A 22,694-nucleotide genomic window follows, 5' to 3' on the forward strand; every position below is an offset into this window, starting at 1 on the left:
AATTCCATCTTCACCAAGAAGACTCCGACCCACGAAAGTTTATGCTAGTTTATTTTAAGTCCAAATGTTCGTGGACTAGAGCCCATTTCGTCAGAAGGCATATATGGAAACTCAGTAAGTAAGAAAGAAAAAACACACAGTTTTTTTCAGAAAAGGAAACGTTTTTCAGGTGATACTATCCTAATACATGCTAACGCCTCTGGAGCGATAGTTCAAACGTACGGCACCCAACTAGCCAACTCTATCCTCTGTTTTGCTCAGGCAAAAATTTAGTGAGCTAAAAGCATGGGCTGGGTCTTAGCAGTCCCAATGACCGACTCTTTATGTTCACCGCGCATGCGCCGATTCTCTCTTTTCCGGAGGCCACCATGGCGGGTGAAGAGTGAGTATCGGTTTCCTTCGAGAGACAATCCGTTGCCATCCGCGGCTCTGGAGGCTCCCGTTCTCCCGTTCCGCTCCCCGGCCTTCACTGCTGAGCTGCCGAGTGTCTGGCGCTATCTTGGTTTTCTGTGTGGAAGGGGGCTGGGAACTGGGCAATGGCCTTGCTGCAGCGCACCGGCCTGGGGTTCGGTTGGTGGCGGCCGCGGGCTCCTTCTCAGCGCCGGAAGCGAACCAAGGGGAACTGGGGAGAGTTGGCACCTGGCGGTGTCCCCCTTCTCCGTGTCGTTTTAGGCCTGCTGCTAGTGTGCGGTGACTTAGGCCTGGCCTTGCTTTCCGGAATCTGCACCGTAGCGGCACGAATATACGGAAAGGCTCGGATTCTATTGAGCTCTTCAGGCTGGTTCTTTTACCGGACCTGGCTCTAAGTAACGAGGACTGGCTTTGGGGATAATGCTTTTTTCGTAAGTGTGTCTGGAGAACTGTTCTGTGGAGGCTCAGACACAGATGTTTCCAGGCCCTTTCATACATGCATATAAAAGCGAGCTGTTTTCTTCTCTGGAAAACATCAATAGCACAAGATTTGCTTTAGTTTCTATAATGTAAGTGCATATTTTAAACTTCCCCTAGATGATCCTATGGGGGTTTATAATTGTGCAGCAGCATCTCTTGAGTGACTGTTTAGAAAGGCAGCAAAGGATTCCCACAAAAGAAGAAGATATTTAAAGACTGTTAAACTAAACAAGGCTTAACAGAAATGTCAATGTAGAACAGAATCTGGATGAAAGAAGTTATGTGATTAACATGCAGTAGTTCAGTTGTACTTTTTGTGGCCAATTGAAAAGACTTGGCTTTTTAGATGAAACTTATCTTTAGCTATGTTTTCCTTTTTGTCCCTTAATGTAGAGCAAAAAAGAAGGTGCCTTCGGTTCCAGAAAGCCTTTTGAAGAAAAGGAAGGCTTTTGCTGATATAAAGGCCAAACGTCTGAAGAGGCTATTGGTTCAGAAGAAGGTAAGATTTGATGAGTCCTGTGACAAATGGTGGCATTCCACGTAGTCCTAGAATGGCCTGTGTATAGGTGTATGGCATGATCACATGAGGAGTACTTGTAGATTCTGGTTGTCATACCTTAAAAGAAATTCTGCAGAGCTGGGGAAGTACAGAAGAGACCAATTTTGATGATTAAGAGATTGAAGCCCTCTTTTTATGAGAAGAAGTTCTTGGGCCATTTAGACAAAAAATAGTGTTGGATAGTTATAAAACTCTGCATGTGGTGTAGAAAATGGATAGACAGATCCTTCTCACTGTTTTGCAGTAGTAGAACTCAGTGAAGTTGATGGGCAATAGAATCAGGACATACACAATACTACTAGTTTTCTTAAAGAGTAATTGTAGAATTGATTTGCGGGGGAATAGTGATGGCCATGAACATGGATGACTTTAACAGTGCATTAGACAGATTCATGGGGGATAGCCCATCAGAGACTACTAGCCATAGTGGCTAAAGGGAAACCTCCATATACTGAAGCAATAATCTTCTGAATGCTAGTGCTAGGGGGAACTTCAAGTTGGGGCACTTGGCCTGTAGGTTCTGTTTGTAAGTTCTTCAGGTCGTCTGATTGGCGCTAGTGTGAAACAGGAAGGTGGTCTATCAGGGATCTGGTCCACAAGAGCACTTAACATGTTTTTTCTGGGATACTCTGGAGTAGAGCAGGAATATCAGGGCTCTCTCAGACACAGGGTGTCTGTTGTGGGGACAGAAAAGGGAAAGTGACTGTAAACCTCTTTGAGCCTCCTTCGGGTAGAGAAAAGCAGCATATAAGAACCAACTCTTCTAGACCTGTGAAAGGTGGATTTTTTGTTAGTTTCTTGCATTGTTTATGGGTGGTCTAATCCCAAAGGATTGATCTCTGCCCTCAAGAATTTACAGTCTGGTGCAGGATGAAAAATCTAGTTTTTGAATATACAAGCTGCTTTTTGGATCTCTAGACATAGCCTTTCCTTTGTACTAGCTCACATTTCCTCTCCTGTAGCTGTCATTGAATCCAGTTTTTCTTAACCTGTTAGCACCATCTTCATGGATGTTGAGAGGATTATGATTTCTTCAGTAGGAAGATATTGATGAACCTTTTAAGAAATATATCTCTATCCCAACGTGTTGTGCCACGCTGAAGGGTCTGCTATACGCTTGCCATTATCTTCCTCTGACGAGCTATAATCTTCTGACCCTCAACATCACTCTTTCCCTTCTGAAAGGGCTGAATCAATAAGAATTTATTTTCTCCTAGGCCAAACAGGAAAAAATGGCATTTCTTTCAGAAGGGAACCTTCAAAGGTTTGTGAGGTGCATGATAGAAATCTTCCTGGTTTTAGAAGCTCTAACTTTCAGGCTCTCATTTGTATTTTTAAAAATTCTATTTAATTGCTGGACTTTGAGTTTTCACCCGTCTTTTTTTCTGTGTGTTGTGGGGTTTTTTTTAAATACACAAACCTATAGGCTTCGGTTGGCTATGATGTGTGAATGCAGGAGCCTGTAAAAATTGAATTTCCCCCTGCTAACTGGTAAATCGCTATAATATGTTGTTGATAAACACAAGTTACTGATGATCAACCAGCAAATAGTTAATCCTGCTTATGGGAGGGGAATCTTTCCAGGAAGCTGTTGGATGCACTCTGTGAGTATAGCAATTGAGCTTTGTCCATTCCCCTCAGGCAAAAAAGACAATTGTTGTGATATCTGCATACCACCTTGGATGATGTGAAGGTTTGTAGGTTGGTGAAAACATTAAACATTGCTGTTCTAATTTCAGTTGCGAAAAGATGAACGGAAACTCATCTATAAAAGAGCACAGACCTACCATAAAGAATACAGGCAGATGTATCGACGTGAGATTCGCATGGCCCGAATGGCTCGCAAAGCTGGCAATTACTATGTACCTGCTGAGCCCAAACTGGCATTTGTAATCCGAATCAGAGGGTAAGATGAACAAGTGGGATGTGCAGGCCCTTACATTAATAGCAGCAGTCTTGTCTAATTTGAGGGGGGAAACTAGAAGAAAATAAAATTGGTTTTAATGCTGTGCCTGAAGAATCGGTCTGCTGTTTAACCATGAGTTCTGTAGTCCCATTTTGATAATGGGAGGATCGACTGTGTCATAGAAATATGGGGCTACACACATTTTTACTGCAGTTTTCTCAACCCCTAGTGTCTGGGGCACAGTGCAGAGGGCTTGCAGAAGGGAGAATCAGCAGAGATCACCCATTCACTCTGGTATGGTTCATGGAAAAGCTTGCAAAGGAGTTTCTCCTAATTCTCCTTGTTGCAGCCCTGTCCTGTTCCCAAGGGTCCCCTTATCTTCATGATGGCTTTACAGGAAACGGCAGTGAGATGCAAAAATATTTCTTGTGCTGCAGGATTTATCTGTTTGGGGAAAGTTCTGGTTTCAGAGGGACTGAACATTGTAGAGAGTTTGATAGTGGAATAGAATTTTACAAAGACAAGTTATGCTTAACCTGAACACCTGCTGATAATTGCATGAATTAAAACAAAGTGAGTTATCTGTAGTAGTAGTATTAATTTTACATAATCAAAATATTTTGCTCTGAATTTCAGTGACAGGAGTACTTTCTTATGGCCTAATATGTGCTGAAAGTTTTCTGTACCTTTTTTTTCTGTTTTCTGTACCTTTCAGCATCAACGGTGTTAGTCCTAAGGTTCGAAAGGTACTGCAGCTTCTTCGCCTGCGCCAAATTTTCAATGGGACATTTGTGAAACTCAACAAAGCGTCCATTAACATGCTGAGGATTGTTGAACCCTACATTGCCTGGGGGTAAGTTGAATCTTGAATTTAATTGTTTTCATTTAAGTAACAAGTACATATATTAAATTGTTCACTGTGTTCACTTGCTCTGTGGCAGTAAGGTAGCCACTGCCTTCTGCTTCTGAACAAGATTATAATTTTATGTATATTTTATGGCATGTGTGTAATGTACCCTAAGATTATCGAGCAGCCAGGCAAGAGATGTTCAGGGTTGGTTTGCCATTGCCTACCCCCACATCATGACCCTGGTATTCCTTGTCCCTCCCATCCAAGTGCTAGCCACGGTCGACTCTGCCTAGCTTCCAATAATTTTATGGGATTTGCTTACCCGGGCTATCCAGATCTCTGAACTAGTAGTTCTTGATTTCTTTCCACAGCCAGAAAGTGTGTGTGTAAGAACAATGGAACAGAAAACCTGCTCTCATAACAATGTTGTAAGATACACATATTGGTCTGTGTCATAGATGGTTCAGAAGCTTTGATTGGTTGAAACTGCAGTGATAAGATTCTTGGTAGGAATAAGTTTGCAGGAAATGTATCATATATGGAAAAACTCCCACAATTGTAAGTCTTCCCCCCCCCCTTAGATCCTCCCAGTTTGATTAGCCCAACAGAGGATATCTGGGGGGATGGGGGAGAGGTATTTTTTTCTTTCTACTTTTTATTGTAAATGCCCTGATCCTGTTTGTGAGGAAGAACAGTATATAAATAAATCAAATAAATAAATGTAAAATATTAGGTTGTGGATTTAATGCCCTGAATGGGTTGAGATCAGGATGTCAGAAGGATACCCTGTTTCCATGTAGCTCTGCCCAGCACGTACCTTCCTGAGCAGCTCTGCTCTGTGTATCCCTGATTTTGGAGGCTGGTAGGAAGGTTGTTTGTGGGATGTGGTCTATGTAATCATGTGCCTGGTGCTAAACCTGTTGGATATTTCTGAGCTGGTTTAAAAGCAGTCTCTTTGCTCTGACATTTGCTTGTATGTAATGAATATTTAAGGTTTTCCACAATTCTGTTGCTAGTGTTTTTGTACTTGTTACTAAATAGTTGTTCGGTTGCTGATATTCCATTCTTTTCCTAAGCAGAGTGCTCAAGAATAGAGATAGGCACCAACCTAAAAAATCCAGTTCAGGATGGTCCCTGAACTGAGCCAAAAGACACATCCCGCAAGTTTGATTCCCCCTTTCTTTGGGGGGAGATCACCTGGAAAGGGTTAAATGGATCCCCCAGTTTCATTTTCCAGACTTTGAAGCGGGGTGGGTGGGGGCGGGACAAAATTGATGGGTATAATGGCTCAGCCCTTTAAACAGCAGCAGGGCAGATATGCCTGTCCGCTGTTAGGATTAAATGGGTGCTAGCCAAGCCTAACAGTTTAGCTGTGCCACTTAGCTGTTAGGTTTAATTGACCAAAATAGCCAAACAAAATGAAATTCAGTAAATGTTCAAGGGCTCTAAACCAACCCAAGTTTGTGCTGAATTTTGGCTCATGAGCAAGTTCGTTCCTATCCTTGCACACGATGACTAATTAAAGTAAAACAACAAGAAAAATAACAAAAGATAATAAAAAATGAACTTATTTTTATATTTTTTATTCTGTTTTTTGCCTGAATTTTGTTGATCATTATTTTAACACTTTTTGTTCTGCAAACTACTTTGTGCGCTTTAGAAATATTACTTAAAGTGAATTAAATAGTTTACTGCATAAAGGTAAAGGTAAAGGTATCCCCTGTGCAAGCACCGAGTCATGTCTGACCCTTGGGGTGACGCCCTCCAGCGTTTTCTTGGCAGACTCAATACGGGGTGGTTTGCCAGTGCCTTCCCCAGTCATTACCGTTTACCCCCCAGCAAGCAAGCTGGGTACTCATTTTACCGACCTCGGAAGGATGGAAGGCTGAGTCGACCTTGAGCCGGCTGCTGGGATCGAACTCCCAGCCTCATGGGCAAAGCTTTCAGACGGCTGCCTTACCACTCTGCGCCACAAGAGGCTCTTCCTAGTTTACTGCATAGTGACAAGCTAATGTTTTCTCAGAGGCTTGATTAAAGTTATGCTTGTGGTTTTGATTGTCAGTAAAAGAAGCAATGAGTTCCCGTATTTTATGACAGCCACTGCCTTTCTGTCATGTGCATTCTTGAATTCCATCATTCACTGTTAGTATGTTCTTAAAGTGGGGATTTGTTCCTGAGTGCCTCTTACAAAGCTTATGTCAAGTATGGCACGATTAGACAGCACTTGGGAGCCAGCATGGTGTAGTGGTTAAGAGTGGCAGCTTCCAATCTGGCAAGCGGGGTTCGATTCCCTTCTCCCCCACATGCAGCCAGCTGGGTGACCTTGGGCTCCTCACAGCCCTGATAGAGCAGTTTCTCTCAGAGGTCTCTCAGCCTCGCCCATCTTTCAGTGTGTGTGTTGTTGGTAGAGGAAGGGAAGGCAGTTGGAAGCCACTTTTGAGACTCCTTTGGGCAGTGAAAAAACCAGTATAAAAACCAACTCTTCTGAAGAACCTCTAACCGAATGAGGGCCTGCCAACTGTGCAATAGCAGCAATCTCAGACTTCTATCTTTCTCAGTGGTGGTATTAGGCTTCCCTGGAAAGGTCTGGCCTCTTCTCTCATAACATGCTGCTGCCACCACAGGTGCTGATGGTGATTCTTCCTTCACTGAATACATTGGTAGCTACTGCATGCCACTGTCTGTTCAGCTGCCTGAGGGCCAGAGAGGAAGACCAGGCAAGTGAGTGGCAACTTGCAGCACCTAATGGTGGTGGCTGGTCATTTGTTGGGATGGGTGTGAGAAGTCAGGGCCATTCTCTTGCCTGTTATCTCAGTCATGGTTGCATCTTGGAGGGTCAAGTGATCAGCAACATTGAGAGGTGTTGGAAACCTGGAATGAGACTTGATTGCATGCAGTCTGATACTCCCTCCTGCTGCTTATTCATGTTACTGGTTGTATTACAGGTTTTGAATTCCCAGTGAACTTAAGTGTTTAGTATAGGATTTATAAAGTATACAGATTATTTTTATTAATAATATTGAATAATAATACTGAATTAGCCAATGCTGGTATCTCACCTTTCCTTCCAGTTATCCCAACTTAAAATCTGTCCATGAATTGATCTACAAGCGAGGCTATGGCAAGATCAACAAACAGCGTGTTGCTTTGACTGACAATTCTTTGATCAAGAGATGTCTGAGTAAGTGCAACTCTCTTTTTAGTAGTCCTTGTGGCTTAATATTGTTTTACTAAATACTGCTTGCTTTTGTTGCCTAGATTCATCTGTAAGTGCTTAACTGTGCTGTGTATCACAGGGAAAATTCTTTTTTGACAGTGTTTTTAGCCCCCATTCTGTAGTTTACAGGTTTTCATGAAACACTGTTTTTTAACAACCCTGGGAGGGTTTTCTGAATAGGTGTAAGTTAATTAATTTTTAATATATATTTTTAAATTTATTAAACATGTACCTACTTCCCCCCTCCCAAAATGTCCAGTGATGGACCTGGAGGAGGCGGAAAGAGGAGGGGCCCCAGGTAGGTGTTTATACAGCAATGCTTCCCAACCATATTCTGCATGCTCAGGCCACGTCTGGGATTTCTCAGAGCCTCAAGAATGTTTCATGGGTATCTCAATGGAAAAAAGTTGAGAAAGGCTGCCTTAACCTTTTACTGAGGCTGCTTTGAGATGTGCTAGTAAACAGTATGGCAGACATGACCACACCTTGTTCTATCACAGAAAATCACATGAGTGCACCTGTAACGGGACTGCTATAAAGTTCAAGAGTCAGGCTAGAGAACTTGTCCCATGTGTATGTTTTTATTCTGACCCTCCTGAGAGTTCAGTACATGGTTTCCCCCTCCCATTTTATTATCACAGCAGCCCTGAAAGGTAGGCTAGGCGGGGACACAGACTAGCCCAAGGGTCGTCTACTGAGGATCATGGCCAAGAGAGGAGTTGAATCTGCCTCTCCCAGAAACACATTCTGCTACATTTCACTGGCTCTCTTGAGGTATTTGTCTTTGTTGACTACTCAAGCCCTCAAAGTTGTTGATAAAAATACAGACACTACATTAAAACATGGTCTTTTAAAAAGTATTTTTAAAGGTTCTTGTTCTCACAGCGTTGCCATGTAATTTATCAGGCTATTAGTAACGGGAATGTTTTCTAAGATCTTGACTGAAGGAAATGGGAAGCAGAACACTAAATATATGCAGGCCTTAGGAACATTTTTTGTAAAGCTAAAGAGGTGAAATAAAAGACTTGTTTTCTGTCATTTCAAGGCAGACCCTCATGTTTTTCACTGGAAAAAAAACAGAATTTGAGCTACATGCATTGTTACTTTTTAAAATTAATAGCAACAACCTCCCTTCCCCACTTCTTTGCAGCTGTCTCTTGAGGCTATTGGAGTCTGTTACAAATTATGTTGATTGGTAGCCTGCCTTTTTCACTGAGATGCATGGGGAAGTATAAAAAGCAAAACAGTGCAGTGAGACGAGGGTTACAGAACTAGATCCCGCCAGATATCTATGTTGGTATTCAGTAGCACAAATACCTATGTGAGAATACTGCTTTATCTGTAATGTTACATTTATTACCATAGATTAAACTTCCTTATGGATGAATTAGTCTTACTATAACTTCATTTAGATGGTGGCAGAGGATTCAAGTTATTAAATCACTAACATTTCGATCAGTGGTGGATGATCTCTAATATTTTCCAGTGGGGCCACTGTGTTAGTGTTTGAATCTGGTTCCAGTCCCTCCTTTGTTCTGAAGCTGATTGGATGACTTAACAAATGAGCCTAACTGGTTGATGATGAGAATCAAAGAGTTTGATGAGAATCAAAGAGTTTGCACACTAAACTTTGTAGATATTCTGTTCTATTTATTTTAGAAAAGTATGGCATCATTTGCATGGAAGATCTGATCCATGAAATCTACACTGTTGGCAAAAACTTCAAGGCAGCAAACAACTTCCTCTGGCCATTCAAGCTGTCTTCTCCACGCGGTGGAATGAAGAAGAAAACTACCCACTTTGTAGAAGGTGGTGATGCAGGAAACAGGGAAGACCAGATTAACAGACTCATAAGAAGAATGAATTAATGGTATGATGAAGTGGGAACTGTATGTTAATATCATATGAGTTAGCAAAATTAGTGATGTGTCTGAAAGCTAGAGCACAAGCTTCAGCAGCACAGAAAAACTTGCCTTCAGGGTGAGGTAGGCCTCTGTTATTGTATTCTTCTCTGACTCAGATAGTAAATGTGATAGGTTATTTCATTTAATCTTGGCACATCTCCAGTTAACGGGGAATTGCTTGGAAAGTTCTGATGGAAGAACGGGATATGTTAAAGGAGGTACTGATGGTTCAAGCCCAGTGTTGCACCTCCGGTTTGCAAGATTGAACATTCCATGCCTTCTCCTTTTTCTTTAGATTCTCAAGTGGATGTTCACAATTCTTTCAGTTTCACAGGGGCTAAATCAGTTCTCACCCGCCGTAACACCACAACCCCAATTGTGGAGGCAGGGTGGAGCCTCTGAAGGCAGAGTGGAGGTGGCCAGTGCCATGGCTCTACTGCTGCCAACATCAACCTGTCCTGGTGACCCCATTTGGGGTCGAGATCCCAAGGTTGAGAACCACTGGGTTAAATGTATCACTGTGCAAATAGACAAGTTAAAGCACTGAAGTCTGTGTAATACAGCCAGTTTGAGGTATACTGTTTATCCTAGAACTATTTTAAGACTATTTAAGTTAATTTCATTTCCATACTTGCCAGGTAAGTGGCTGATAGAACATATTTGATAAACTACCCCGTATTTACTGTGAATTTGTCTTTTCCTCCTAGGTGCTATGACTTCACCAGGCTTTGCAAATAAAAACAGTCTCTGTAAACCATTTGTCTTTTTCTTTCTTGAATTGATTGGCGGCCAGTAAAGCAGAGCAGTCTTAAAAACTTTCCCATTCCAGGAGAAATCATTTGGTGCTGGCTAAATTGTACACATAACCTTTCCCTTTCCATCTTAATCCAGTTTGCATGAGCATGACAAGAAAGCTATGCAGAGATTTAAAGCAGTGGTGGGAATGGACGGAAAGGAACAGTTACCCTTAATCCTCTGCCTTATGAGTAGGGATGAGAGGCGTGTCATTTAGGGTTATGGCAAAGACTGGGCTGATGGAACGACTTTTTTTGCGCCTGTGCATGCTACATGCTATTTAACAGTATTCTGCCTACATCACTCCTTAGCTAGTGTGAAGGGGTAAAAGTGGTCCGTATAATTTACTTCCTGTTAAGAATTCCTTTGAAATTACATAGCTAGTGTTAAAAAAAAAAACAATAACCTAGAAATAGCAGCTGGTATATTTCTTGCAACACAGTTCATTTATTTCAATATTACCCAGCTGCTGAAGACCAAAATTTGACACTGGAACCATGTAAACTTGTACAGCTATTGATTTTTACAGTGAATGAGGACTGCTGCAGCAGCTGTACTATTTAATCCCAGTTAAACATTGTTGTGCACAATGTTTAAGTTGCAAAATGCACATGACTGATGTTGCTTATTTCTGTAAGGTTCAGTGTGCTTATGACACATTTTCCTATTTTCTGTCTAGAAAGAAATTCCATTACATAAAGTAATCCACCATATTAGATATTAACATATTGTTCATGTGACAGCAGCTTGCAGTGTTGGAGTATTGCAATAACCTCAGCATAAGGTTTTGTGGCATGGCCTATATTGACCTTAAAACAGTATTCTACTGAAGTCAGTAGAATACCTGCCTGCAGTAACCTGACGCTGGCGCAAGGTATACCACCAAATATACCTCAAATATACCTCAAAATTAAAAGATACTTTAATAAGAAAATTTTGGCTGAATTTGAGTCAATTCTTCAGATACAGTCTTCCTGTGAAATTTCAAAATGTGTTTTAAACTGAATCACAGCTGATTTCTACAAGTCATGGAATAAGTTTATCTAAGTACTATACAAAGGCCACTTAAAAGTTTGCAAGATTATGTTTGTCATCTGCAGAAGTCTATCATGCTGGATGTTAAAGGGGAAGAAAATCTCTGAATGCTACATGTTTGTTGGATTAAAGGCAGTCTTGAATAGATTGGGCAGATTTGACAAAACAAATATGCAGGTTTTCAAGGAACACTCTGGAGTCTGGTAAAAGGATGAAGACATCAAGAGAGGAAAAGCTGTTAAAAAGAGGCTGGCTGCTAGGTGGAACAGAAACAGGAAAAGACTAGCTGGGGACTAGCTGAAGGAAATAAATTGGAAATGAGATGCTCCCTTCAATTCCTTGGGATTACCTGCTTGTTGATTCTCTGCTCTCTCCCCTTCACCTATCTCACAGGGTGTCTGTTGTGGGGAGAGGAAAGGGAAAGGCAATTGTAAGCTGCTTTGAGACTCCTTTGGGTAGAGAAAAGCAGCATATAAAAACTAACCTGGGGAATTCCAAAGAACAGTCCTCTTATTTTACTTGGTCTGTTTGTTGCACTTTTGCTGTGCTTCAGTTCAAGACAGGTTGCCATTTGTGGGTCCCATTGTTCCCAGTTGACTGCCTTGTCATTCATTTTAGTGTATCCTCTTGCCCGGATAAGGGTATCATCAGAATGGTACAATTCTGTGCCAGGCAAGGAGTTTCATCTTGCAAGTGGTAATAAACAAACTGCTGCAGTGTGTATGCATGCAAACAAAACACCACCGAGCAACTTGCCCTCCTAGATGATAGAATCAAGCAGGCAATTGTTAACCTACAGGTCTTCATGTAGGTGTACTAATCACTCATTCCTCCCACTGCTCAGACAAAAAAAAAATCTTCCAAACTTGCACAGTAGGAGTTTGAGATATTTGCTGGACCAATGAACTAATCCTGAGAGCAGCTTACCAGAATTGCGACCATCAATTAATGTATGTTTGGCAAACTCATTCTTGGACCAACACTACTTGCTCTCCACGTATATTTTTAACAAATAGCTAACAATAATTTGTGCATGTTCTATTATTTTGTGAATTTACTCATATGCAGATGGTAACTCCTCTGTACAAACATACAAAATGTTTAATAGCAGAAATTGGCATTTTACACTAATTATAAAGTCAGTACAAGACACTGATTTATATACTGTGCAGATATCTCAATCTCAAAAGGAAATATGAACTAACTGCAAGGAAGCCTGCTCCTTGCCTGCTAGGTTATGTTATGTTTCCTGGTTCGCTTGACTCTTCTGGTTCTCTCTTGGTGGATGGTCTCGCATTCCAGAGCAGCCAGTTGAGAAAGCCGTTGGATATACTGTGGAGGAGCTCCTGTAAACGGATCTGTGTAGTGATAGCCTAGGCAGGGAACAAAGAATGAAACGGACTGCATACAGCTAGTGTTCATTTCTTAATTTACTTAACTATGGGCTGGAATAATAGTAGCAGCATTATGCCAAATATACCAAATGCAGAATAAGCAACAAAAATCAGAACTATGTTGGAAAACTGTGCAAGAAATTTTTGTTGCCACCTCTGGTCTGCTCTATCTCAAGGGTACTGTAGCAGTTTATGCCAGGCTCATCAGAACTTGAGAACTAAGCAGGGCTGGCTGTAGTCAATAGTTGACCACCAAGAAAGATGGCTGGCTCTGCAGAGGAAGTTAGTGGCAAGCCACCTGTGCTCAGCTGTTGCCTGGAACACTGTCGACAGGGTCACCATGAATCAGTTCTTCAGTGGTATGGGAGATTCAGGGAGAATAATCCTCTAAAATTAGGTGGAAAAGTTCCATGCTGTCATCCTGATTCCATCTCATCTAGATTGGAAAACAGCCTGAGAGTTGCCATCAATGGACAACTCCCCTGGATATTTCTAGAAACCAACAATACCAAGAAAATCAATGGCACTAGGATACTAATGATAAGTACCTAGATGGCAACTAGCCAGGTAATCGAAATGATCTGCACTATAATAGAAGGGATAATAGTTACGTCCCAGGCCACTTGGAACTGAACCCACTATATGACCTGCATAAATAGAAGTTCTGAACAGCACCACCAAAGTGAGAATGCCCAAGGACTGGCCTCACACAATATAGGCATGACATCTGTTATTGCAGGCCCATTTCATGTATTCAACCAGGCTTTTGGTTAGAAGGGAAGCTGACTGGGTTAACAATATTTGTCTTCAAAAAAAATGAGCATTTTAGTTAGAAGATGCTGCTTTTCTCTACCAGGAGTCTCAAAGCAGCTTGCAATCTCCTTTCCTCCCCACAATAGACACCCTGCGAGGTAGGCAAGGCTGAGAGACTCCTGATATTGCTGCTTGGTCAGAACAGCTTATATTGGTGCTGTGGTGTGCCCAAGGTCACCCAGCTGGCTAGTGGAGGAGTAGCGAATCAACCCAGCTCACCAGATTAGAAGTCCACACTCGTAACCAAGCTTATACCATCTACACCAAGCTCGTCCCATGTGCAGATGATACATAGACATAAAATTCAAACAAAAAAAATATACTTATTGCAGCATGGTTTCAGATGGGTAGCCATGTTGGTCTGAAGCAATAGAATGAAATCTCAGTCCAGTGGCACCTTCAAGACCAACAAAGTTTAATTCTGGGGATAAGCTTTCCTCTTGGCCCTAAAGGCACCACTGGGCTTAAACTTTGTTTTATTCCAGCATGGTCTGGTGTTGTCTGTTCCATTTCATTTTGCCTTGCAATGTGGATGGTTATAAACTATACAAACCAATTTAGAGGCATACCTTTAAAGTAAATGCAGGATTACTAAGTCTCGCTGAGATCAACATTGCTTTCAAGTAAATGTGCAGAAACAAACAATTTCCAGGCATCACAAATACTAGTAGATATTTCAAGGAGTTCTAATATGAATGGCCAGTATCAATGCTAACATAAATTCCTTTTTAATATGGCCAAATTGAACCTCTGAAAACTGCTTAGATGTATTGCTAAAATTATCCCTCATATAATATATATGTTACAGCTAAGATTTCAGTAAGTATTTACGAATTAGAATCTCCTGTAGATCTCTTCTGCTAGCAATGGTGCTATTATTCCTCAGAAAGAGTCTTCCCCCTGATATAAGAAACTTTGTTGCAGCTAGCAGAACATATCCAAACTAGATGGTATTCAAAGTGCTGCCTTCTAGGAAGGTAGGAAGAGAAATTTGACAAGCAGTATACCTTTATCAGACTTGAATTTGGACCCCTCCGTAAATGAACTTAGGCTGGAACACTGGTTGCTCTTCTTCAACCTATAATATTTACATTAACATCCATTAAACCATATAAAGTATTACATTTACTATCTCCCCACAAACACTAGAGAAGACTGGCACACTGGACATTATTTTGTCAAAATACTTTGCCAAAAAAATTACAATCTCTATTTAAATTCCTAGCAATATTCTTATAAAGATCCTGAAAATATTAAGAATTAAGCATTTTATTTACAACTAGAGCCAAAGCCCATTGCATTCAGGAATACAACAGTGCTAGATTGGAGGTGGTGGTGGGAGAACTCTGCAGATGGCCTCTCCCTCTCCCCAGGACCTGCAAAGGCTGCAGGCTGGAGGCTCCCAGGCAAGGAACTCAATGGCAGCTCTCATGCAGCAGGGATCTGCAACTTCTTTGCCTCAGGGAAGTGGAAGGAGGAAAGGATGGTCAAGGGTGGGGGTGGAAGGCCATTGGCTGGCTACTAAGACAGACAAGCCGGTTGGAGGAGGAGGCACTCAGGGGTGGGACAGCCCCCCTGAGTCGGTGTTAAGTGCTGAGTGGCCCTTAAGCCATGAGACCAGCTTCTCCAAGGCCTTACCAGAAATATTAAGTGGAACAGATTACTGTTTTGGACAGTCTTGACAGAATCCAAAGAACTATGAAACAACATGTTCAAAGGTATGTTGATTTTTCCTCAAACAGCTCTCAAGCTACTTGAAAACACTGTGGGAACTCTGTAAACTATGAAGCTCTTTTCTAATACGATATCTAATTCAAACCCCAAAAGATCTGGTGGTTAGTGTCAGTACTTTGTTCAAGCCCCATGTATACTTATTAGGACTAAGCTCCGTTTAACTCCTCGGAATCTGCTTTCAAATTAATATGCATAGGATTGACTGCTTGCCCCAGGAAGGTCCACAGATCAACTGAATTAACTTTCATGGGTCTAGGTCAATCATCCTGTTTCAGCTGACACACACTCCAAAAAGAATGGTGTAGTACCCAAACTTTCTCGCCTAGGCCAGCCTGAACTCATCAGATCTTGGAAGCTGGCTAATATTTGGATAGCAGACTTCCAAGAAATACCAGGGTTGTGACACGGAAGCAGGCAATGGCAAACTGCCTCTGAATGTATGCTGCCATGAAAACCCCACAGGGTCACCATAAGTCAGATCAGACTTGATGACACTTTCCACCCTCACTATACAAACTGCCTTACCTTTCAGCACCTTCTTCAGTTTCACCAGGCAACCCAGGTGCCTTCACGGAGACTGGTTTCCAAGAACATGACTCTCTTCTGTGAATGCTATCCATGGCTGTATCTCCTCTAAAGAGGAGAAATAAAAATAAATATTACAAATATTACAAGTCTTATAGCAATCAAAATACAGGGTTTTTTTCTTCATAGTGCTGTAATAAACAGGCTTTTCTGGCCTATGGAGCCCAAGGAAGTTGGGTCATCTTTACCAATCCCTTTGACATAATTTGTTCTAACAGCAGATGCTCCTATTTCCAGCAACATGAAATCTACTCACAATCCACTGTTTGCTGGGCTTGAACTGCTTTTTAACTGTGTTTTATTTGCTAGAAAATGAGATGTCAGCCCCATGACAGTGGAACAGGGTTCCTCGGGAGGTGGTGCGTTCTCCATCTTTGGAATTTTTTAAACAGAGGCTAGATAGCCATCTGATGAATAGGCTGATTCTGTGAAAGTTCAGGGGAGTGGCAGGTTACAGTGGATGAGCGAAAGGGTTGTGAGTGTCCTGCGTAGTGCAGGGGGTTGATGTCCTAGGAGGTACCTTCCAACTCTATGATTCTAAGACAGCTATCCTGTATCCAGAAAAGCTTGTATATTTAGATCTTCACTTTACATTTTGATTTTAATCTCTTACAGAGGTTATGTAGAATAGAGTTTGAGTCTAGTGGTACCTTTAAGACCAACTAAGTTTTATTAATGTAAAAAGCTTTCATGTGCATGCACACTTCTTCAGATGTAGTTTCATAAAGATCAGAAATACAAAATTTAGCAAAACAAACTCACAGAGGTAGAGGGAGGATTTCCCTGGTATCTTATCACTTTTCATATCATATATTATATACTCAATGATATACTCAATGATGACAGGTGAAAACATAAGATAGGAGATGAAGAATTCCCAGCCTGACCAACAAACTGAAATGAAAATGGCTAACTATGGCCATAAATCTGTGGGTTTTTCATCCTTTTTAACAGAGACATCAGACATTTCAGGACTTAAAACATGACATTCATTATAATATGTTAAATTTATTTGTGTATATTGTTATGCTTTTTATTATCTTTTAAAATGCTGTAGCCTGAACAGTGCAAGGAAGGTGTTTACAGCAATTCACAGAAGATCAGCAGCTGGTAAAACTGTACTTTAGTGATATGGCCCAAACACATACTCCTCCAATAGAATGAAATATTCATGACAAATTTTTCTTGGGGCTAAGAGCCTAGCTGTTCATACACAGTCTCAATCAACGGTGTCAAAGACAAGAATCACCTGTTCATAGCATGGAAGAGGAACAGGACACTGGACTCCCCCTTCTGCAAATGATCTGTGGCACTGAACATAATCCCAGCCTCAGTTCCTGGGCTGGGCTTTCACAACTGGAGATGGCATGCCTTGCCTACCCAGCTACTGCTAGTGGTGGGTAGGGGTTTCAGACTTTCGGAGCAGTTCAGAATTTCAGTTTTTCAGTCTACAATTAGTTTTGTAGAATTAAACTTACCACATATAGTGGAGACTTACCTGCTTTTGTAGAAGCTATCACAGTATTGTGATGAGGTAGATGGCAGCGAGTATAAAGGTGGCAAGCTGTAGTCCTCATTAATGTAAGAAGAGCTATAACAGTCGAACAAAGAAACAGCCTCACAAAGAAGGACTGTAAAATAAATGGCACTGATCCATATGGCATCACCAGTATTTCATTTCTCCCTTTCCCCAGCACTCCTGAAACACATCTTATTTATTTATTATATTTTTATCCCGCCACTCCCACAAAGGCTCATGTCGGCTAAAAACAGACATAAAAACCCCAACAAAGCCCATAAAACAATTAAAAACAGTCGAAAAAACCAACCAATCAACCTTAAAGCCCTCCAGTGCTCAGTGGCAAGCAACCCAATTCTACTAATAAACCTCAGAGAGGACAGAGGGGCTGATCTTCTTTAATCCACCCCTAGTAGCCCAATGGGCTCGATGGCAGGAGGGGGAGTGTCCAGATCTTCTTCCACGTGCCGGCCTCAACCATAAACCTGGCGGAAGAGCTCCGTCTTGCAGGCCCTGCGGACTGCAGAAAGCCCCCGCAGGGCCCGTAGCTCTTCCGGGAACTCATTCCACCAGGTGGGAGCCAGGACCCAAAAGGCCCTGGCCCTAGTCAGGCATCAGGAAATCAGGCACTCAAATGTGCATCTGTAAATCACTCCCAGACAGCTTTGGATCTGGAAATGTCTAAATCTCCACTTCATTGTATTACTTTATTCTGTAAGTGGGTATCTGTACCATTATTTGTATTCTAAAAGTATCATTATTCTAGCTACTTGACTTCAGATGCAGAGAAAGTACACACACAAACACAAAATGGTATGCCATGCATACACAGAATCTTTTGAGTCAAGCCAGCAAGGAATAGCAGTGTTGTAATTCAGCTTCTGCAAAAAAATCTGCGTGGTGTATTTTGATAACAGAAATCATTCAAACTATACACAGGAGAACAGACTACGAATATATACCTGACTGGATATGAATTAGCACCTTTTGTCTTCTGTACAACAGGAGTTGAATTTGATATTGCTAGGTATCTCTCAGATCCTTTAGTAAGACTTGGCGTTGCAATATTCTCACTGGTCTCTCTCAAGCCATATGCAGAGGTATATTCTGATTTAAAAGGTAATTAGGTAATGTTATTTAGATAGAGGTATACTATGTTTAAATAATTATTCAAAGTAGTTGATCACTACTCCTGGGCAATAAAATTTAACACTACATGACAACTACAGCCTAAAGCACACTGGCTTAGAAGCACACATTGAAGTCAGTGATATGCTTCTGACAAAACATGTCCAGAATGGGTAACTGGCGTGGACTTCTTTCAACTGATCAGAAAAGCTCATCCACTGAGGCTAGTTCCCTGACAGTGTGCAGCAATGTGATAAAGGGACATCTTTAGTGCATGTGCTTACACACAATAATCCAAACACCTGTGTTTATCTGGCCAAGTACACAGCTCCAGTTTACAATAGTTCATATAACAGATATGAACAGTTTTTTTGTGCTGAGTGGCCACATTATGGTGTAGTGATGATTAGAGTGTCAGACTTTCACAGGAAATGTCAGGGTTCATATCCCCACTTTGTGAAACTCACTGGATGATCCTGGGCCAGTTGCATATTCTCAGTCTGCCCTTCCTTGCCGGATTGTTGTGAAGATAAAGTGGAGGAGAGGAGTAAGATATACACTGTCCCTTATTAAATATATATAGCACATTTATAATATGACATATATATACAAAATTTACCTTGTTTTATCTTTTTTGTCTTTATCACTGCATTCTTCCAGCTATGCTCAAAGGAAAAACCTCCAAAGCATTTTTTTAATGCTCTGCTATCCAGATATCTTGGGTCAGATGTGAGAGTTGGCAATTTTTGATCTTCAGAAAGTTGAGAAACAATTGGTTGGCTGCTTCCAGAGACATAAAAATAATTAACCAACAGTGAATGGTTTTCACATGTTGTTGCTTGCAAATATTCTCCCAGTTGATAAATGGATAAACAAAGAACCTAGACAGCATTCCATCTTTCAGGTCCCAGGAGCACCCCTATTTCTGGACAATCATAGTTAGTACATTTTGAGGGGCTATGGCTATAAATATTTTTTTCAAACATTTTAAGTTCAGGGGCCCTGTTTGCTGAGGAACTCTGGCATATCTTCTAGAGCAGTGGTCCCCAACCTTTTTATCAACGGGGACCGGTCAACACTTGACAATTTTACTGAAGCCTGGGAGAAGTAGTCTTTTGCCGAGGGATGTTGCTGCCTGAGCCCCTGCTCCGCTTGCTTTCCTGTCGGCGCCCCTGACTTCCTGCCGCCCACTGGAGGGCGCTGCCAGCATCAGCTGCGCAGTGCCATGCCAAGGGGGAGCCCCAGCCATGGCGGCCGCTGGAGAATACCAAAGGTGAGCCAGTAGCAGAGTGGCAGGGCAGCCCGCGAGGCAGCAGCCGGGGAGGAGGATGAGAAGGACCCGTGGCCCGGTACCGACTGATCCACGGACCGTTACCAGTCCCTGGATCGGGGGTTGGGGACAGCTGTTCTAGAGAACTTCTGAACATTGCAAAGAAGGGCATTAGAGGAAGTACTGAGTGCATGAAGAGCACTAGCCAAATTTGCTGGGCCTTATCGTTGCCCGATGTAAACCCTGAGTATATATCAAGTAAATCTCTGACACCTTGCTGCTGGCGATATATTCTAGGAGACTACATTTCATGGGACCCTGTCTTCTAACTTGTAAAAAACTTTTCAAAGAACCCCAAAGTTTCCCAAAAACTGTGTGAAAACCATACTCATAAATTATTGAATTCTCCACAGCACAGAATCAAACCTGCCCTTGTATAATAGGACAGTATTCTGCTTCTGTGGAAACGGGTAATAAATTCTGCCTATTTTCCTCTTCCAGTGGCAGTCCCTATGCCATATCATCTGTTTTTGCAGTAAGGGAAAGGCCGAGAAGACTGCAGCAACTAGGGGGACAGGACACCAGAACTGGTGCTCCAGTCATGCCTGTTGAATCTCAGGCACTATCTTCAACACAAATTCTTTTAAAAGCAAAATGGACATTTGTTTTGCATGGACATTATCTAGCATTACCATTTAGACACATTTAGAAGGAGACTGTTGGAGCTTGCTGAATTTCCTTTTCCTCTCCAAAATCTGAAATAAGCACTCCAAGTGTAGCAAAATGATTGAGAAATTTTATGCCAATGGCACTAAAAGCAAAAAAGAGAGATATTGGCTAAAGCAGCGGTCCGCAAGCGTGGACTGCCACGTATGCGCGTTTGCACCCGGGAGGGGCACAAACGCATGTGCGCGGCAGTCTGCACATGCGCGTTTGCGCCGCCGCCATGCCGGCGGCCGCGGCTCCCCCTCCCGGCCCCTCCAGGCTGCCAGCAAATCGGCCGCTAAAGCCGCTAAAGTGGCCAATTAGCTTGCGGCTTGGCAAGCTTCTCTTCCCTCCCCTCCCGAAACAAGAAGCTTGCCGGGCCGCGAGCTAATAGGCCACTTTGGCGGCCCATTTGCTCGCGGCCTGGCAAGCTTCTCGCTTCGGGGGGGGAGGGAAGAAGGAGCCGCGGCCCGGCGCCAAGTCCTTCACGGCCCGGCACCGGGCCACAGCCTGCGGGTTGGGGACCACTGGGCTAAAGGAAACAATTGGCTCAAACTGAATCCGTGGGTTAGCATGGCAAAAATGCGATAGACAATTTTTACATCATAACCACATGCAGTCAGAGAAGATTTTAGCAGCTTTTTTTTAGTATGTTTATTACAATGGTAGCAGTAAACTGTGCTGTCTAGGCAGCAGATCATTTATTCCGAGTTGCACAGTGTTGTACTCTCTTTATCCAGTGCTTTAAATTACAAAAACATGAAGACTCCAATCCTTTGCACATTAACCAAGTAGCAAGTCCCATCAAGGTAGCACTTTGTAGCACTTACCTTTCAGTAAACATTCTTAGGATTGCACTATAAGGCAATTATCTTCAGTAGTCAAATAAGGATTTTTTTTTTGAGGGGTGGGCAGACTAATGTAGAACAGACCAGTACCAATGGTCTTCTTATTGAAATCGTTGGGATATGCAAATCTACAATGCGCATGCAGGGGGCACTGGAGATGTGTATTTAGCGTACTTAGCTCAAGAACTTCCTGATATTTTTCAAATTATCTCCAATTCCATTGATAGACTGAATGGGAGACTTTTTGCTTCTTTGAATACACTTCCTCCCTGCTTGCCTCCAGAACAGCAGTTGAAAAGAAGAATGATTGCAGACAAGTTAGAAAAGTTAGTTCAGTCTCTTCTCTCCTTTTTCTATACATAGTTGTTTCTCTTCATAAATAAAACTATTTTATTCTTTAAGCAGCCTGGTGCTCTGCTCTCTTGGATATTCAAACTCTGTCAATAGAAATCATTTTGGCCTTGACTTGAAAGCATATTTTTGCAAGGTTGCTGTGCTAATTTTATATTGGTTAGGTTGCAGTAAAATACTTACCGTTCTGGAAGGCAAGAAATTTCTGGGAGCTTACCAGGGTGAGCTTGGGATTCTGCAATCAAATGAACAAAGTAGTAACTGGTCAGATCCAAAGTTTCGCCATTTTATCTGAAAAATAGACGTCATACTACAGTACAAATATTTACATGAAAACAGAAGTAATCATCCAATTCAGATGAAAATGGGTTGTCCCTGTTATGCCACTACTCTTATTATTACTAGCCTACTGTCAATCTATCAAATTTTATTTACGATTCATTCATTCATTCATTCATTCATTCATTCATTCATTCATATCGCTCTTCCATAGGGCTCTTGTGCTTTGGTTTACAAGCGCATAACTTTTTTTTTTTGAGGGGGGGACACACAACCTTTTAACAGTAGAAGCACGGAAACTGATCTCAGTGGTTTGGAGATCAACTGTAATCCCAGGAGCTCTCGATCCCACGTGGAAGTCGACAACCCTAGCCGGGGCTCAGCTACGGAATTCACGTGTCACGGAGCACCCTGCAGTGATCCCAACAAGACACCGCAAGCGCTTCTGCTGAGCCTCAACGCAATTAGGGGGTAGGGAGGCGGGGTTGGACCTCCTCGCTCGGAGACTGAGCATGCGCGCGGTATTTCTGCGGGCCGGACGCCTTTGCAAGCGTTCGCTCGTGATAGACGAGGATCCCCTTTGCGCGAGCGGGGCGGGAAGGGTGGCCTCCTCTCCGCCCCCCCCCCAGCCCCACTCCCCATCGCACTCACGCACCCCACGGCTCTAAGCGGGGCCGCTGCGGAGTCCTGCTCATGGTGGCCCCTAGGCCGTCTCACTGCGGGGGAAGCCATGGACTGCCAGGAGCGGCCCCCCCACGCATGGCCGCCGCAGCAGCCTTTGCCCCACAGGGCAGCGCCATCCCAGCCCCGCCGCCGTCTGAGGCGCAGCAGCTCAAGCCCAGGGGCGCGAGGGAAGCCGGGCCCGGTTCCTAGGCAACGGGGGAACCACAATCGGGGGCGAGGCCGGCTTG

At 42.6% G+C, this 22,694-nt stretch overlaps 3 protein-coding genes across 4 annotated transcripts in view; 2 read left to right on the plus strand and 1 right to left on the minus strand.

The window, feature by feature from the left end:
- STAU2 (staufen double-stranded RNA binding protein 2) overlaps positions 1-22,694 on the plus strand; it is a 321,968-nt gene that overhangs the window by 247,921 nt on the left and 51,353 nt on the right. The gene's annotated exons all lie outside the window — the stretch shown is intronic.
- RPL7 (ribosomal protein L7) lies at positions 235-10,081 on the plus strand. Its single transcript, XM_077352146.1, has 7 exons — positions 235-382; positions 1,285-1,390; positions 3,190-3,356; positions 4,072-4,209; positions 7,278-7,387; positions 9,083-9,293; positions 10,035-10,081. The coding sequence occupies exons 1-6, from the start codon at positions 324-326 to the stop codon at positions 9,289-9,291; spliced, it is 789 nt and encodes a 262-aa protein (XP_077208261.1). The 5' UTR covers positions 235-323; the 3' UTR covers positions 9,292-9,293; positions 10,035-10,081.
- C9H8orf89 (chromosome 9 C8orf89 homolog) lies at positions 11,023-22,646 on the minus strand. 2 transcript variants are annotated; one of them, XM_077352145.1, is made up of 8 exons: positions 22,439-22,646; positions 21,688-21,739; positions 18,950-19,110; positions 18,165-18,309; positions 17,182-17,274; positions 15,624-15,731; positions 14,372-14,442; positions 11,023-12,530 (listed from the first exon to the last, which is right to left on the minus strand). In XM_077352145.1, the coding sequence occupies exons 1-8, from the start codon at positions 22,476-22,478 to the stop codon at positions 12,388-12,390; spliced, it is 813 nt and encodes a 270-aa protein (XP_077208260.1). In that variant the 5' UTR covers positions 22,479-22,646; the 3' UTR covers positions 11,023-12,387. The 2 variants fall into 2 exon arrangements, with proteins under 2 accessions (XP_077208260.1, XP_077208258.1); XM_077352143.1 differs by having other exon boundaries at positions 18,950-19,113.

This window comes from Paroedura picta, chromosome 9, assembly GCF_049243985.1.
Source record: "Paroedura picta isolate Pp20150507F chromosome 9, Ppicta_v3.0, whole genome shotgun sequence".
Classification (NCBI taxonomy): domain Eukaryota; kingdom Metazoa; phylum Chordata; class Lepidosauria; order Squamata; family Gekkonidae; genus Paroedura; species Paroedura picta.

What these genes read in the sequence shown, in the direction of transcription:
- RPL7 (XM_077352146.1), top strand. Translation starts at nt 324, where the DNA reads ATGTTCACCGCGCATGCGCCGATTCTCTCTTTTCCGGAGGCCACCATG. An exon ending in GGCTATTGGTTCAGAAGAAG is followed by an intron (nt 1,391 to 3,189) that starts GTAAGATTTGAT and finishes TTCTAATTTCAG; the next exon opens with TTGCGAAAAGATGAACGGAA. An exon ending in TTTGATCAAGAGATGTCTGA is followed by an intron (nt 7,388 to 9,082) that starts GTAAGTGCAACT and finishes TATTTATTTTAG; the next exon opens with AAAAGTATGGCATCATTTGC.
- C9H8orf89 (XM_077352143.1), bottom strand. Translation starts at nt 22,478, where the DNA reads ATGAGCAGGACTCCGCAGCGGCCCCGCTTAGAGCCGTGGG. An exon ending in GACAAAAAAGATAAAACAAG is followed by an intron (nt 18,310 to 18,949) that starts GTAAATTTTGTA and finishes CTTTTAAATCAG; the next exon opens with AATATACCTCTGCATATGGC. An exon ending in GATAGCTTCTACAAAAGCAG is followed by an intron (nt 15,732 to 17,181) that starts GTAAGTCTCCAC and finishes TCTCCTCTTTAG; the next exon opens with AGGAGATACAGCCATGGATA.